Source organism: Silurus aristotelis, assembly GCF_946808225.1.
Source record: "Silurus aristotelis genome assembly, chromosome: 24".
Lineage (NCBI taxonomy): Eukaryota > Metazoa > Chordata > Actinopteri > Siluriformes > Siluridae > Silurus > Silurus aristotelis.
In genome coordinates this window covers 7,886,360-7,900,776 of record NC_139597.1, presented here as the reverse complement: position 1 = coordinate 7,900,776, position 14,417 = coordinate 7,886,360, and the positions used below count along the sequence as shown (strand labels likewise).

The following is a 14,417-nucleotide window of genomic DNA, read 5'->3' as shown; positions in this document are numbered from 1 at the left end:
TGCCTGGCCAATCGTTTACAAATCCTTTTTTCCTTTCTTAGTGTCCAACTTCTCCTACAGCTCCTCATATGCCTTATCCTTGGCTTTCGCCACATCCCTCTTTACCTTCTGCCGCATCTCCTTGTACTCCTGCCTACTTTTCTCATCATTCTGTCGGTCCCAATTCTATTTTGCCAACCTCTTTCTCATATGCTCTCCTGCACTTCCTCATTCCACCACCACGTCTCTGTGTCTTCCTTTCTCTTTCCAGATGTCACACCAAGTACCTTTCTAGCTGTCTCTCATCACTTCTGAAGTAGTTGCCCAATCATCCAGCACCTCTTCACCACCACTGAGCCCCTGTCTGACCTCTTCCCTGAATCTTACACTACAGTCTTCCTCCTACAGTTTCCACCATCTTATATCTTCAGTCCTCACTCTCCTCCTCTTCTTCACCTCCAAAACCATCCTAAAGACCACCATCAGATGCTGTCTAGATAAACTGTCCCCTGCCAACACCTTACAGTCTCCAATCTCCTTCAGGTTGCGTGATAAGAAAAAGGATAAGAATAAGAGGAGGAGAAAGAGAAAGAGAAGGAGGCGGACTGGGTCACGTGACCTGTATCGCGGTAAATACGAACCAGGAAGAAGTTGTTGGTTTTGCTTTTAATAGGGAAAAGCTGAGCTCATAAAAAATATGGCGTCCAGAAAATACGTCAAATTGGTGGGTTACATTTTACCACCAAAGACAAACAACATGGAAGAAGAGTCCGAAAACGACGACGAAGAAAAAGAGACAGTGCCCGAGTTCCTGATATGAACGAGATGGATACTGTGTCTTCTGGGGGATTCAGCTCTCAGCAGTGTGCACTTGCGGCGGGTGAAGGTTTGAAATCCAACCGCCTTTATAATCTTCATGAAAAAAAATAACGTGTGAATGATTGCTTATTATTGTTACAATTATTTATTGTCATCAATTTCATTTATTGTCATGTTTATGTAACGACTGTGGCATAAGAGGAAGGTTTTTTTTGTTTTGTATTTTATTATAATTTTTTATACTGTGATACTGCGCATGCGCACGAACTGGCAATTTGAGCTGTAGGACAGTACATGCAGTATGAGTCACATTTTGAGCAAAATACATGTATATAAATCGAACAGAATCGGTTTCACATTCCAATTACAATGTATATACATTTCTAATACATAGATATTAAAAAATGCATGCCAAATCATTTTCACACGAAAAAAAAATCTGTTAAAATTGAATTGTAACATCATACATGACCATACACAGTCTGATACTCAGTACTGGAAGTTGCATTGATACTGGTTCTGTAATCATTTAAAATAAAAAAAATATATATATCACATATACCTATTTTAATCTAGTACATCCAGTGTTGAACAAGTGACATGAATGTGACCTGGGCTTATTATAAATACAGTACACTATCACATTTATAGTGAGTACATGTACTGTACAGTATACAGTTCTTTAGTAGCGTAGCCTATGCACAGTTTCTCTGCTTGTTTATTGGTTGAAGTGTCCTATGACGTCAAAAAAGTAGCTGAGACAAATTAGTAATGTGGCAAATGCAATGCCGCAATAAACCGGGGGCACGATATTTCTGTAGTTCACTTATTTAAATGTTTGTTTTGTAATTCTCACATTCTGTAAAACTGCTTCGAAAAGTGGTATTAGAAATAAACTTGAATTGAGTCTAAAACCCAGTGGGAAGATTTTCAACACAAAACAGCAAGCAACCCGTGTAGCAAATGTAAATTTATTGAAACAACTTTTTACCACCTACTTTGTTGTTACTTTAATTCAATATTTTTTTACAACTTTTTTCCTAAATGTTCTGCAATTTAAATTCTTTCTGCTTTGCTCCACGTACAGTTGATTTCATGTGTAATGGGAAGAAAGAACGTGTTAAGGGCCGATTTCCTCTCATGAACCCATGGTGGGAGATCTCCTGTAGTGCCCAGAAGTACAAACATAAACTGGTGGTCCATGGTTACCCGTCCTACAAACTCCGGACAGACCTGAAACATGATTACCGCAGTATGGTGTCACTCTTCCTAAAGGAGTGTGATGTGGATCCTTTTTTTGTTACCCGGTTGATGGAATGGTTGCCAGAAGACAGATATGTGGACCTCATTAACATAGAGGAAGTTCTATGCGAATTTGGGGAGAGAGAAGATGGGCAAGATGCTAATTATGCCAAGTCTTTGTTGTCTGCATCAGGTATTAGTAGAATGTTGTTGAAATGCCTGTTTTCTAGCACAGCATAGTATTTTCTGTTTACTTTTCAATATTTTTCTAATTTTCAGCCATAACAGTTTGCTATGCTTATTTAAATTGCATGCCTGTACTTCCTGTTATCACTTTTGTTATAGCAGCTAAAAAACATTCCTATAGTTTCTAATAGATACATAGCAAAGTCATAATCTTGTTACTTTTGTTGTGTCATCAAATAGATGCAGGTTTTTATGTAAGAGCTGCCACCGTCTATCCTTCAATCATGAAATATCTGCCACAGTTGCTGCCAGGGCAGTTTTTAAATCTGCTGAAAAAAGGAAAAGAGGAAGAGAAGGAGAAGAAACACCACACAAAAGAAAATGAGGATAACTTGGAGGGTTTACCACAGAATCATTTTAAGGTTCCTTTATTAGCCAGACTGGAAGACCTCATTAAGAGTGATAACATGTGGAAGTTTGGCTTTGGCTATGTGAGTAACACGGGACATTGGGAAAACTAAAAGGATATATGGAAAAACTAAATGATGTTTAGACAGTACTCTTAGTATGATCTTAGTAAATAATACTGTAGATCTAAATGAAACATCTGATGTATTTAATATATATATATTTTTTTTTTCATTAACAGATCATGTACAAAGAGTTTCGGTTAGTCAGATGTGAGACTAAACTGCAGGATTTTAAGTCCTGTGTGCTATTTAGCAAAATGTCCCCAGAGTATCAGAATGCTCTGAATGTGTATGACGAAATTAAATCCTACTGTGGTCGTTCTGGCCACACCTACATCGATCGGAAGGTTCTGGAACAGAGGATGGAGATGCAGATGCCAGAATACAAAATTTGGGATGCCTTGCTCTTCCTCCACACTCATGGAGTGCTGATGGTAGAAAAGGAAAAGAATGCCCTGAAGAACTTCTACAACTATGAGAAAGATATTGCTGAATGTCTTCAACAGCTTATAGAGGGGGAACCCTGGAAGATTGACTTAGACGTTAGGGAGGTTCTCCGTGCCGAACAGCGTAAAAGAATAAGAGTCCCTCTTTCCACCAATACAGGGTCTTCTGCTTCAGGAACAAATGGGGAAGATAATAAGTCTGAGAGAGAGTTTGCTTCAGACTTGAATGTAGATAAAGAACCTGAAGCCACTGCAATAACCCTAGACCCAGACCAGGTGCAAGCAGCAGAGATGATGTGTGCCAATGCAGTGACGGTGATCAGTGGAAAAGGGGGATGTGGTAAGACCACCGTGGTCAGTGTGATTTTTAAAGCTGCCATGGAGCAGCAGGAAAAGAACAGAGAGGTTAATAAAAGCAATAAAGAGGAGGGTGAGCAGAAAGAAGATGAAAAAATGCCAATAAAGGTTCTACTTACTGCTCCTACAGGCAGGGCTGCATCGCTTCTCACCAAGAAAACCTGCTTCACAGCTTATACCATGCATCAGGTTTGTTGTGTTTTTGTTTAATAATAAAAGTTTATTATTATTATTATTATTAATATTATTATATAAATTTTACCTTATTCTTACAACCTGTTCATCAATTCTTTTGTTATAAGTTTTCAAAAAAGTATTGTATCAGATTTTGTGTTAGCTAGAAAACCTTACTTGGTACTGTGTTTGAAAAACAAATGGATATTCTTCCTTATCCTCTCCGTCCACTCATGCAACAGTTGTATAACAAGCAGTGTAAGGATTTAGGTCTTTTCGGGTGCTGATTTGTAATGTAAAAAAACAATTTATAGTATTTCTTTTATTTCATCAATCTCAATCATTGACGTACACAATGTGTAGACTACTAGCAGGGGGGTTGGGTATTTTGCATTATTCTACACACAACAAACTAATAAGTAAAAATAGTTTTTTTTTTAAAACAAATAAAAAATTAAAATATCTCATTTAGATCATTTGGCTGAGGCATTCAAATTGAGCTCAGGTACATCTTGTTTCTTTTGAGATGTTTTAGTAGTTGACAACAAAATTAATTGATTGAACTTGAAATACATAATATCGCATAATTCAGGTGTAGTCCAGACCAAAACCTAAGCCATTAAGTCCAAAGAATGCTTTGTAGGCCTCTGCAGTTTTGCAGTATTGTGTTGAGACAACGGTTTAAAGATTTTGTGTCATAAAAGTCCCAGGATTACAGTTAGCTCCATCAGTGTGAAGTGGAAGAATAATATTACCATCTGTATGATCAAACTGAGTATCTGAGCAACCTGGTCAAACAGGGCGTCAAAAGTCAAATGCAGAGACTAATGAAAAACCATTACAGAAACACACTCTCGTGAATGTGAATGCAGCCAGGTACAGAATGGCTGTTTATGAAAACCTGCACACAAGTTCTGGTGACCTCACCACTTTTCAGCACAGCAGTGACCCTAAGCTAAAACAAAGCATTCAGCCAAGACAATGTTGGGTACAGGCTTGGGTAACGGTCTCTCTGAATGTCCTGGTGTCCAGACCTTTTGTCAAAAAGGTCTAAATCCAAAATCTAAATCCAATACCTATGTGTCCTGGATAATAGATCTGAATACTTATAGAAATGAGATATTTAAGTTTTAAATACCTTTACAAGAAGTCCTAAAATCTTGTTTTTCCATTGTCACTATATGTTATGCTCTGTAGATTGGGTAGAAAAATATTCATATAATACATTTTAAAATGTGTGGTACTAACATTTGCAAAATCTAAAGGGGTCTAACCATAATCTTCTAAACAAACAATGGTTTTGGGTATTAATTGTCAATCCAGCTCCTACTTGGACTGTCTTTTTCTTTGCATGATTTTAGGTCTTGTGGAGTTACATGCTTGCAAAAAAATCTCCAAGTGGGAATCCAATGAACTGGAAGTTTGCCAAAGTTCGAGTGCTGGTGGTAGATGAGGGAAGTCTTGTGTGTGTGCAGACCCTTTCTTCCATCCTGTCAATACTCATCAACCATGCACAGCTACAAAAGTTCATCATTCTGGGTGAGATCAAAATAATTATATGAGCCAAAATAATGTAGAATATTTTGAATGACCTAGGTATAATTAATGGCAAAATTGTTCCATTTGCTTTTGTGGTTTAAGTCAAGCATGAAAAGTTTTAAATAGGTGACCAAAACTTTCAACACTTAAAAGAATAGTGTAAAAACAAAAAGCGAAGAAAAATTGCAGTGGCTACATTTTTAGATGAATGGTTTTTTTTGTGTGATTGTATATTAACTGATCTTAATTGAACTGTGATTGAAACATTTTGATAGTGTATGCTATCAACCTGTAAAAGAAGCAATCAATAGTGCCTTAGTCCTTAGTTCCATTTAATGATGGAGGCCTGCACTTTAATATTATGGTGGTTCTTTATTCTGCATGTAGGGGATATAAGGCAACTGCCCAGCATTGAACCAGGAAATGTCCTCAATGACCTTTTTAACAGTCTAAAGAAAGTAAACTGGGCCATTGAAATGCGCACCAATCACCGTGCTGAATCAGAGCTCATTGTCAAAACGCTGGATTGTAAGTTGTTTTGTAGTATCTAAAATCTAATAATAATTATTTGCATTTTGTTTGAATTTACCCAGTGTAATCTTTATTAGATCATTGAAAATTCAGGTATTTTGCGCTCTTAGGATTGCAGATATGGGTGTTAAAAAAAAGTTTTATCCTATAAACTATGATGCCACTGTGGATCTGGGCGAAAAATTCACATCAAACCTGCCATCAAATGACAAGAGTTTTATTGAGATTCTTCTTCCAAAAAATGAAAAGGATGATGGTATGTACAGTGAAAATCTAAAGTTTTAAACTTTTTAATATAATATATACGGCTTGTGTTCTATTTGAACATTATATAGGTGGATAATATAAAATTAAGTATAAGTGAATAATACGAAAAAAAATTTAAATCTTAGATCTCCAGAATTCTATAAAATCCTTGCTGAATGGCAGAGCACCAGGGCTGATGGATGATGTGTCTTCACAATTTATTGCGTACAAAAGGTAAAAATATTTAACAAAATTTCAATGAAATCAAGTATGACCAATGGAAATGTTTAACAGGAAACCTTTGAGAATACCACTAGGTATATTTTGAGCATGTGTGTGGACTGGATGTTTGACAGAATGTATAGAAAATCAGTCGAGCTGTTAGTGCCAGACATAAAGGACACTATACATTTAGCTTGGACTATACAAGACTATACGAGACAATACAGACAATGCGATACAATATAGACAGTATGAGTACTGAATAGGGATACAGAGTATATGACAGATCAGTAATGTACATAAAGTGTGAGAGTGCATGGTAGTGCAAATAACAGTATTGTGCATTAGGTACGATAAAGAGTTACTTTAGAACTTTTGTATAATATGCAGCAGCAATAGTTTGTGTAACATATACGGATGAATATGAATCAGTTAATATTCTGAGATTGTGTATTCTTGTGATCAGTCTGTTCCTGTTTTCTTATTAACAGGACAGAATGTGCTCTGATTAATGAGCTTTGCTGCAAGCATTATTCTGGTCATACCACCAAGTAAGTTCATATACATTTAGTCACTGTTATTGTTGTTGAGTATTGTTGCATATCGCAACAGTAACGGTTTAACATTTTACCCCCCTCTCTTTTCAGGAATTGTAAAAACAAAATCGATTTTCAGATTAACGATAAAGTGTGTTGCACAAGGAACGGCTATGTGACCGATAAAGACAAAAAAGAAGAAGCAGCCAAAGACAAAAAGGATGATGTGGATGGAAGTAAAATTCCAAAAGAGCGATTGTGCAATGGGGAGATTTTTTTTATTACACAGGTATTGTAGAGAAAAGATCCACAGCAAGATCATTTAAATGTTACAATCTTTAAATAGAATGATGTACAGATGCAGGAGAATTGCCCTAAACCCAAATCATTGACTTGTGAAAATTTAATCTTAGTCTTTTTGGAAGGTTGGTAATTGAGCTAGGATTTGTGTATGTGACACATTTCAGGATCTGACCATAAAGGAAGACACTTCAAAGAAGTCCATTAAATCAAGGTACCTGACTCTTGATAACAAGCAAGGCAAAAGGCTGACCGTTGACTACAGCGAGTTAATGAAAGAGTGTAAACTGCGGCATGCTTGGGCACGAACTATTCACACCTTTCAGGCTACACATCACTTACATACACCTTTACACTTAATATTTACTTGTAACTTTCCTTTCTACACCATATTTTTCTTGTTAATTTGATGCAGTCAAGCTTTACATTTGTGAATATTTCTCTAGATGCACAAAATGTTGCTTTTGAGGTATAAAGGCTAAAACTGCTGTGCCTTTCTCTTGTCAGGGCTCAGAGGTAAAGACTATCGTCTTTGTTCTTGACAATGGCATCTCTCAAACTTGGAAACACGTTTATACTGCAGTCACGAGGGGTCAGAGTCGTGTGTATGTCATAACAAAAATGAATGGGCTCGAGAACGCTATCCGAGGACGCGTCATCAAACGCAACACACGACTAGAAGCTCTTGTTGTGGACTTGCTCCATGATTTAGGTATCGCAAAGAAAGATTTTCTCAGTCAGCTAAGTCAGTCTGAATTCAACACGCCAAAGCTAGGTTCTGAAATGCAGAATTTTCCATCAACACCATTTTCTAGCCCTGGTCCATCCCAAGCTTTCAAAAGAGTGAATAATTGTGAGAATTTGACCTTGCAAAACCTGAATAACCCTTCTAGAGGGTTTGGTGACCTCAGTTCAGCGAGTTCAAGTCCCGGTAAAAGAGAGAGAATCGCAGACAACTGCACCACACCATCCAAACAAATGAAGGTAAGAAAACCCTATGCATTATACACATACATCTCTCATTAGGGATAGTGTTCTGAGTGGTGCAATAAAAGAAACTTTGCCATAATAGTTACAGTAGAATTATAGCTCTCTGTCATACTCATGCATACAGAAGGCAGTTAGTAGTTTCCTCCCAGCGTGTTTGACTGCGATGTGACTGTGCATGAAGAGCCGTTCAGAACAGATGGCAGCAGAATTTGTTTAAAGAATAATTTGCATGTCCTTCACTCTTATGGGAAGGTCAAAGTGTTCAGTGGGGTTGGGGTGAGGGCACTTGAGTTCTTCCTCTCCAGCCTTTTACAAACAGACCTCTCTTCGTACATAGAGGCATTGTAATGCTGGAACAGGTTTGAGTTTCTTAGTTTTTAGCAAAGGAACATATACACTGTTTAATGTTACAGCATACAATAATAAAGAAATCTGTGTACTTAAAAAATTGTAGCAGCAGTTTGGAGAAGTCCTACATACAGTTATGATAGTCAAATATCCATAAAGTGTATGGTTGAAAAAACTGCATTGTATTTACATCTCGCTGTCACATGACCCACCCTATAAAATGATTGCATGCTTTTTAATCTACTTCTTCTTCTTCTTCTTTCGGCTGCTCCCATTAGGGGTCGCCACAGCGGATCATCCGTCTCCATACCACCCTGTCCTCTATATCTGCCTCTTTTACACCAACTACCTGCATGTCTTCCCTCACCACATCCATGAACCTCCTCCTTGGCCTTCCTCTTTTCCTCCTACCTGGTGGCTCCATCTTCAGCATTTTTCTACCAATATAATTCATGTCCCTTCTCTGCACATGTCCAAACCATCTCAATCTCGCCTCCCTCACCTTGTCACCAAAACATCCTACATGTGCTGTCCCTCTAATAAACTCATTTCTAATCTTGTCCATCCTCGTCACTCCCAACGAAAACCTCAACATCTTCAGCTCCGCTACCTCCAGCTCCACCTCCTGTTTTTTACTCAATGCCACTGTCTCTAATCCATACAACATCGCAGGTCTCACCACAGTCCTATAAACTTTCCCTTTCATTCTTGCAGATACTCTTCTATCACAAATCACTCCTGTCACTCTTCTCCACCCACTCCACCCTGCCTGCACTCTTTTCTTTACTTCCCTAACACACTCTCCATTACTTTGCACTGTTGACCCCAGGTACCTGAACTCCTCCACCTTCTCCACCTCTTCTCCCTGCAACCGCATCACTCCACTGCCCTCCCTCTCATTCACACACATGTACTCTGTCTTACTCCTACTGACTTTCATTCCCCTTCTCTCCAGCGCATATCTCCACCTTTTCAGGCTCTTCTCAACCTGCTCTCTACTCTCACCACAAATCACAATATCATCTGCAAACATCATAGTCCAGGGAGACTCCTGTCTGACCCCGTCCGTCAACCTGTCCATCACCACTGCAAACAGGAAAGGGCTCAGGGCCGATCCTTGATGCAGTCCAACCTAAACATCTCCACGCTTCTACCGGTATGTCATCTGGTCCAACCGACTTTCCATTCTTCATCCTCTTAATCGCTGCTCTCACTTCCTCCTTACTAATCCTATCTACATCCTGCTTCACCAACTCCACATCCTCCAACCTTCTCTCTCTCAGATTTTCCTCATTCATCAGCTGCTCAAAATACTCCCTCCATCTTCTCAACACACTCTCCTCACTAGTCAACACATTTCCCTCTCCATCCTTTATTGCTCTAACTTGCAGTACATCCTTCCCAGCTCGGTCCCTCTGCTTGGCCAATCGGTATAAATCCTTTTCTCCTTCCTTAGTGTCCAACCTCTTATACAGTTCCTCATATGCCTTTTCCTTGGCTTTCGCCACATCCCTTTTAACCTGCTGCCGCATCTCCTTGTACTCCTGCCTACTCTTCTCATCACTCTGTCGATCCCACTTCTGTTTTGCCAATCTCTTTCCCCTAATGCTCTCCTGCACTTCCTCATTCCACCACCACGTCTCCTTGTCTTGCTTTCTATTTCCAGATGTCACACCAAGTACTTTTCTAGCTGCCTCCCTCATCACTCCTGCAGTAGTTGCCCAATCATCCGGCACCTCTTCACCACCACCAAGCCCCTGTCTGACCTCTTCCCTGAACCTCACACTACACTCTTCCTCCTTCAGTTTCCACCATCTTATTCTTCTTTCAAACCTTACTTTCCTCCTCTTCTTCTTCGCCTCCAAAACCATCCTACAGACCACCATCCGATGCTGTCTAGCTACACTGTCCCCCGCCAACACCTTACAGTCTCCAATCTCCTTCAGGCTGCATCTCCTACACAGAAGATAATCCACCTGTGTGCACCTTCCTCCACTCTTATACGTCACCCTATGATCCTCCTTCTTCTTAAAATACGTGTTCACCACTGCCATTTCCATCCTTTTAGCAAAATCTACCACCATCTGCCCTTCCACATTCCTCTCCTTAAAACCATACCTACCCATCACCTCCTCATCACCTCTGTTCCCTTCACCTACATGCCCATTAAAGTCTGCCCCAATCACCAATCGTTCTTTCCTAGGTACACCATATACCACTTCATCTAATTCACTCCAGAATCTTTCTTTCTCCTCCATCTCACAGCCAACTTGTGGAGCATAGGCACTGATGACATTTATCATCATCCCTTCAACTTCCACCTTCACGATCATCACCCTATCAGAAACTCTCTTCACCTCCACTACACTCTTACTGTACGCTTCCTTCAGAATCACCCCTACACCATTTCTCTTTCCATCCACACCATGATAAAACAGTTTAAACCCACCTCCAATGTTCCTGGCCTTACTCCCTTTCCACTTGGTCTCCTGAACACACAACACATCTACCTTTCTCCTCTCCATCATATCAGCTATCTCTCTCCCTTTACCCGTCATAGTACCAACATTTAAAGTACCAACCCGAACCTCTACTCTCCTACACTGCTCCTTTTCCTGCCGTCTCTGTAGACGCCTTCCTCCTCTCCTTCTCCTCCTTCTCCTCCTTCGGCCAACAGTAGCCCAATTTCCACCGGTACCCTGTCGGCTAACGATACCTGTGGCGGTCGTTGTTAACCCGGGCCTCGACCGATCCGGTATGAAATTCTCATTTGTGATCCGCATATTTGATTTGGCACATGTTTTACGCTGGATGCCCTTCCTAACGCAACCCTCCCCATTTACCCGGGCTTGGGACCGGCACTAAGAGTACACTGGCTTGTGCCCCCCTAATGGCTGGGTTATGCTTTTTAATCTACATTTATGGTAAAAAAAAAAAAAAAAAAAAATACTATGTAGGTCCAGTTCTGTATGCCCAGATCTACAGCTGTATTAAGAACTTTTTGTCATCTTTGCAGGTGAACACACCAGTGAGCTGCTCCAAGCTACAGAACTTGTCTCTTCAAAGCATCACTCCCAGAAAGCTTTTCACAAAACCACCTCAGTCACACCAGGACCAGTAATTGCAAGAGCAGGGAACAGCAGAAAGAGTCTGCCAAAGACCTTAATTATTATCATTTTTTTTACATAACAAAGGTCAGAGTGAGACTTTGTGTACATTTGTAGAATTTAAGGTGATTCACCTTTTAACTACATATCGATCCACCAAAGTACAGAAGACCACTCTGTATTTTTGTGTTCAGTGTGTGTTCCATAGAAGTGTCAAAGTCATAATCATGATGATTTCATCAGATCGATGCATTTTTCACAATCGCAATTCTGAGGTGGTGTGTATTTTAATTCAGTTTTCACATTATGCATGATGTAGTAATTATAGCATATGGTTTTTTATTTTTTTGTTAGAGTTTGGATACAAATACTTGCTTCAGCATTATATTAAGAGAACAAATCAGGGAAGAATATATGGTATATGAACACAACTTATAATCATGAAACTTTATCATAGCTAATGTTTCAACAGAATGTGGTTAAATCATTTGATCATTATATTGCTTCTAATCTTTGCATGTGTACCGCATTGCTAATATACATTAAAATACAAATCAGGTCATTATGTCTGTAATACACACAAAAAGTTTGTTGAATTTGCTGATAATATATTTTACATGAGGGTTTACATTATTATTTTAATGTGTGAAATAAGGAACACAAACTTTTTATTAATGAAATGTCCATTGTTCTTTTTAACAAGGTTCACCCTGGCCATTTTAAGGATTTCTTAGTAATGAATGTTTAAAAAAAGATAACTCTTATTAATAAGAAAAGATTTTTTGTAATAATTGCTAGTGGTCTCACACCTGCTTTAAATTCCACTGGCATTAAAATTGTTTTTATAGAAAAACTATTTATTAATTAAGGATGCATTAAGTACTTTATAAAGGGCACTTTAAGGCAAATCTACCCAAACATTATACAATTACCAATAGTAAATTATGCATATTACCTTATACTGCTCCACCTTCATACTGGGGTTAATCATGTTTCTGATTCACTGATTTAAAGCATTAAATGTCAGTGTATAGCAAAAAAGAAATATTAATCACATTGCGCTTCCAATCCTTTTAGATGGGACTGTATAATTGTTCTACTTATACCTTCTAAGTTGTCATTTATCAGCCCATTTTTTTTTTTTGCCTATGTTTTAATTTCTTTTCTCTCTCTTTCTCTCTTTTTTTTTTTTTTTTTTTTTTTTTTCTTTTTTTTTTTTTTTTTTTAATGGTGCTGAAAATAAACTGGAATCAAATTTAATATCTCAGATGACTTCACTGTGATAACTCAGGTTGACTAAAGTGTATTCAATTATATTATAATAAAATAATTGCTGGAATTAGCAAAAAGAGTGGACTTAGTGTCTTTGTAGCACATTTGAGTACTAAGAAATTGAAGAATTTTCAGGTGTAGTTGTACAGATTACATCAGGATGGATCTTGAATTTATCTGCACATTCTTGTGAATTCATGGCAGATGAAAACTTTATAAGGTCACAATTCTCAAAGTGTGCTCCAGGAACCACTGAACCAATTAAGAAAGAATAAATAACTTGTTTTAATCTTTCGGCTTCTCCCGTTAGGAGTCGCCACAGCGGATCCTCCACATGTTTGATTTGGCACATGTTTTTACACTGGATGCCCTTCCTAATGCAACCCTCCCCAATTTATCCGGGCTTGGGACCGGCACCAAGAGTGGATGGGGTTAGTTCCCTGACCGGGGATCGAATCCGGGCCGCAGCGGTGAGAGCGCCGCATCCTAACCACTAGACCACCAGGGAACCTAAATAACTTGTTTTAATAAATAGGCAAAATATTATTGTTCACTTAATAATTGTGCTTTGGTATTGTATGAGGAAGTCTGGTGTGTCAGAGAAGTATGTGAGGGTGGTGCAGGACAAGTATAAGGACAGTAGGACAGCAGTGAACTGTGCAGTAGGAATGACAGACTGGTTTAAGGTGGAGGTTGGACTGCATCAAGGACCTGCTCTGAGCCCTTTTCTGTTTGCAGTGGAGATGGACAGGTTGATGGACGAGGTCAGACAGGAGTCTCCGTAGACTATGATGTTTGCAGATGATACTGTGATTTGTGTTAAGAGTAGGGAGCAGGTGGAGAAAAGCCTGAAGAGTTGGAGGTACGTCCTGGAGAGAAGGGGAATGAAATTCAGTAGGAGTAAGGCAGAGTACATGTGTGTAAATGAGAGGGAGGGCAGTGGAGTGGTGTGGTTGCAGAGAGAAGGTGGAGGAGTTTAGGTTCCTGGGGTCAACAGTGCAAAGTAATGAAGAGTGTGTTAGAGAAGTAAAGAAAAGAGTGCAGGCAGGGTGGAGTGGGTGAAGAAGAGTGATAGCAGGAGTGATTGGTGATAGAAGGGTATTTGCAAGCGTGAAAGGGACGGGTATAGGACTGTGGTGAGACCCACGATGTTGTATGGTTTAGAGACAGTGGCATTGAGTAAAAGACAGGAGGTGGAGCTGGAGGTAGCAGAGCTGAAGATGTTGAGGTTTTTGTTGGGAGTAACGACGATGGACAGGAATAGAAACGAGTTTATTAGAGGAAACTTGCATGTTTTGGAGACAAGGTTGAGGGAGAATACATGGGGTGTATCGATAGGAGATTGCTGAGGATGGTGCCGCCAGGAAGGAGGAGAAGAGGAGGACCAAGGAGGAGGTTTATGGACGTGGTAAGGGAAGACATGCAGGTAGGTGGTTTGAAAGAAGCAGATGTAGAGGACAGGGGGGTATGGAGGCGGATGATCCGCTGTGGCGACCCCTAATGGGAGAAACCGAGAGAAGAAGAAGAAATAGATGAAGCTTTAAATAATTGTGCTTAATTGTTCCAGCTATTGTAATATTATGTATGTGAAATATATATTAAAACCTCAATTTAATAAAAAACTATTTAATTCAATAAAATAAATTGTACACT

General features: G+C 39.2%; 3 protein-coding genes across 3 annotated transcripts in view; 2 read left to right on the top strand and 1 right to left on the bottom strand.

Moving 5' to 3' along the window:
• Positions 1–14,417, bottom strand: part of tmem178bb (transmembrane protein 178Bb) — a 485,881-nt gene that overhangs the window by 28,359 nt on the left and 443,105 nt on the right. The window lies entirely within an intron of this gene.
• hmga2 (high mobility group AT-hook 2) overlaps positions 1–14,417 on the top strand; it is a 164,265-nt gene that overhangs the window by 62,739 nt on the left and 87,109 nt on the right. The window lies entirely within an intron of this gene.
• helb (helicase (DNA) B) lies at positions 496–12,537 on the top strand. The gene is given in 14 exon segments (XM_083528112.1): positions 496–865; positions 1,886–2,233; positions 2,467–2,717; positions 2,876–3,688; positions 5,035–5,212; positions 5,600–5,725; positions 5,728–5,740; positions 5,854–5,999; positions 6,136–6,223; positions 6,703–6,762; positions 6,859–7,036; positions 7,215–7,373; positions 7,555–8,031; positions 11,402–12,537. Coding segments are annotated over 14 exon segments (3,012 nt in total). The 5' UTR covers positions 496–795; the 3' UTR covers positions 11,507–12,537.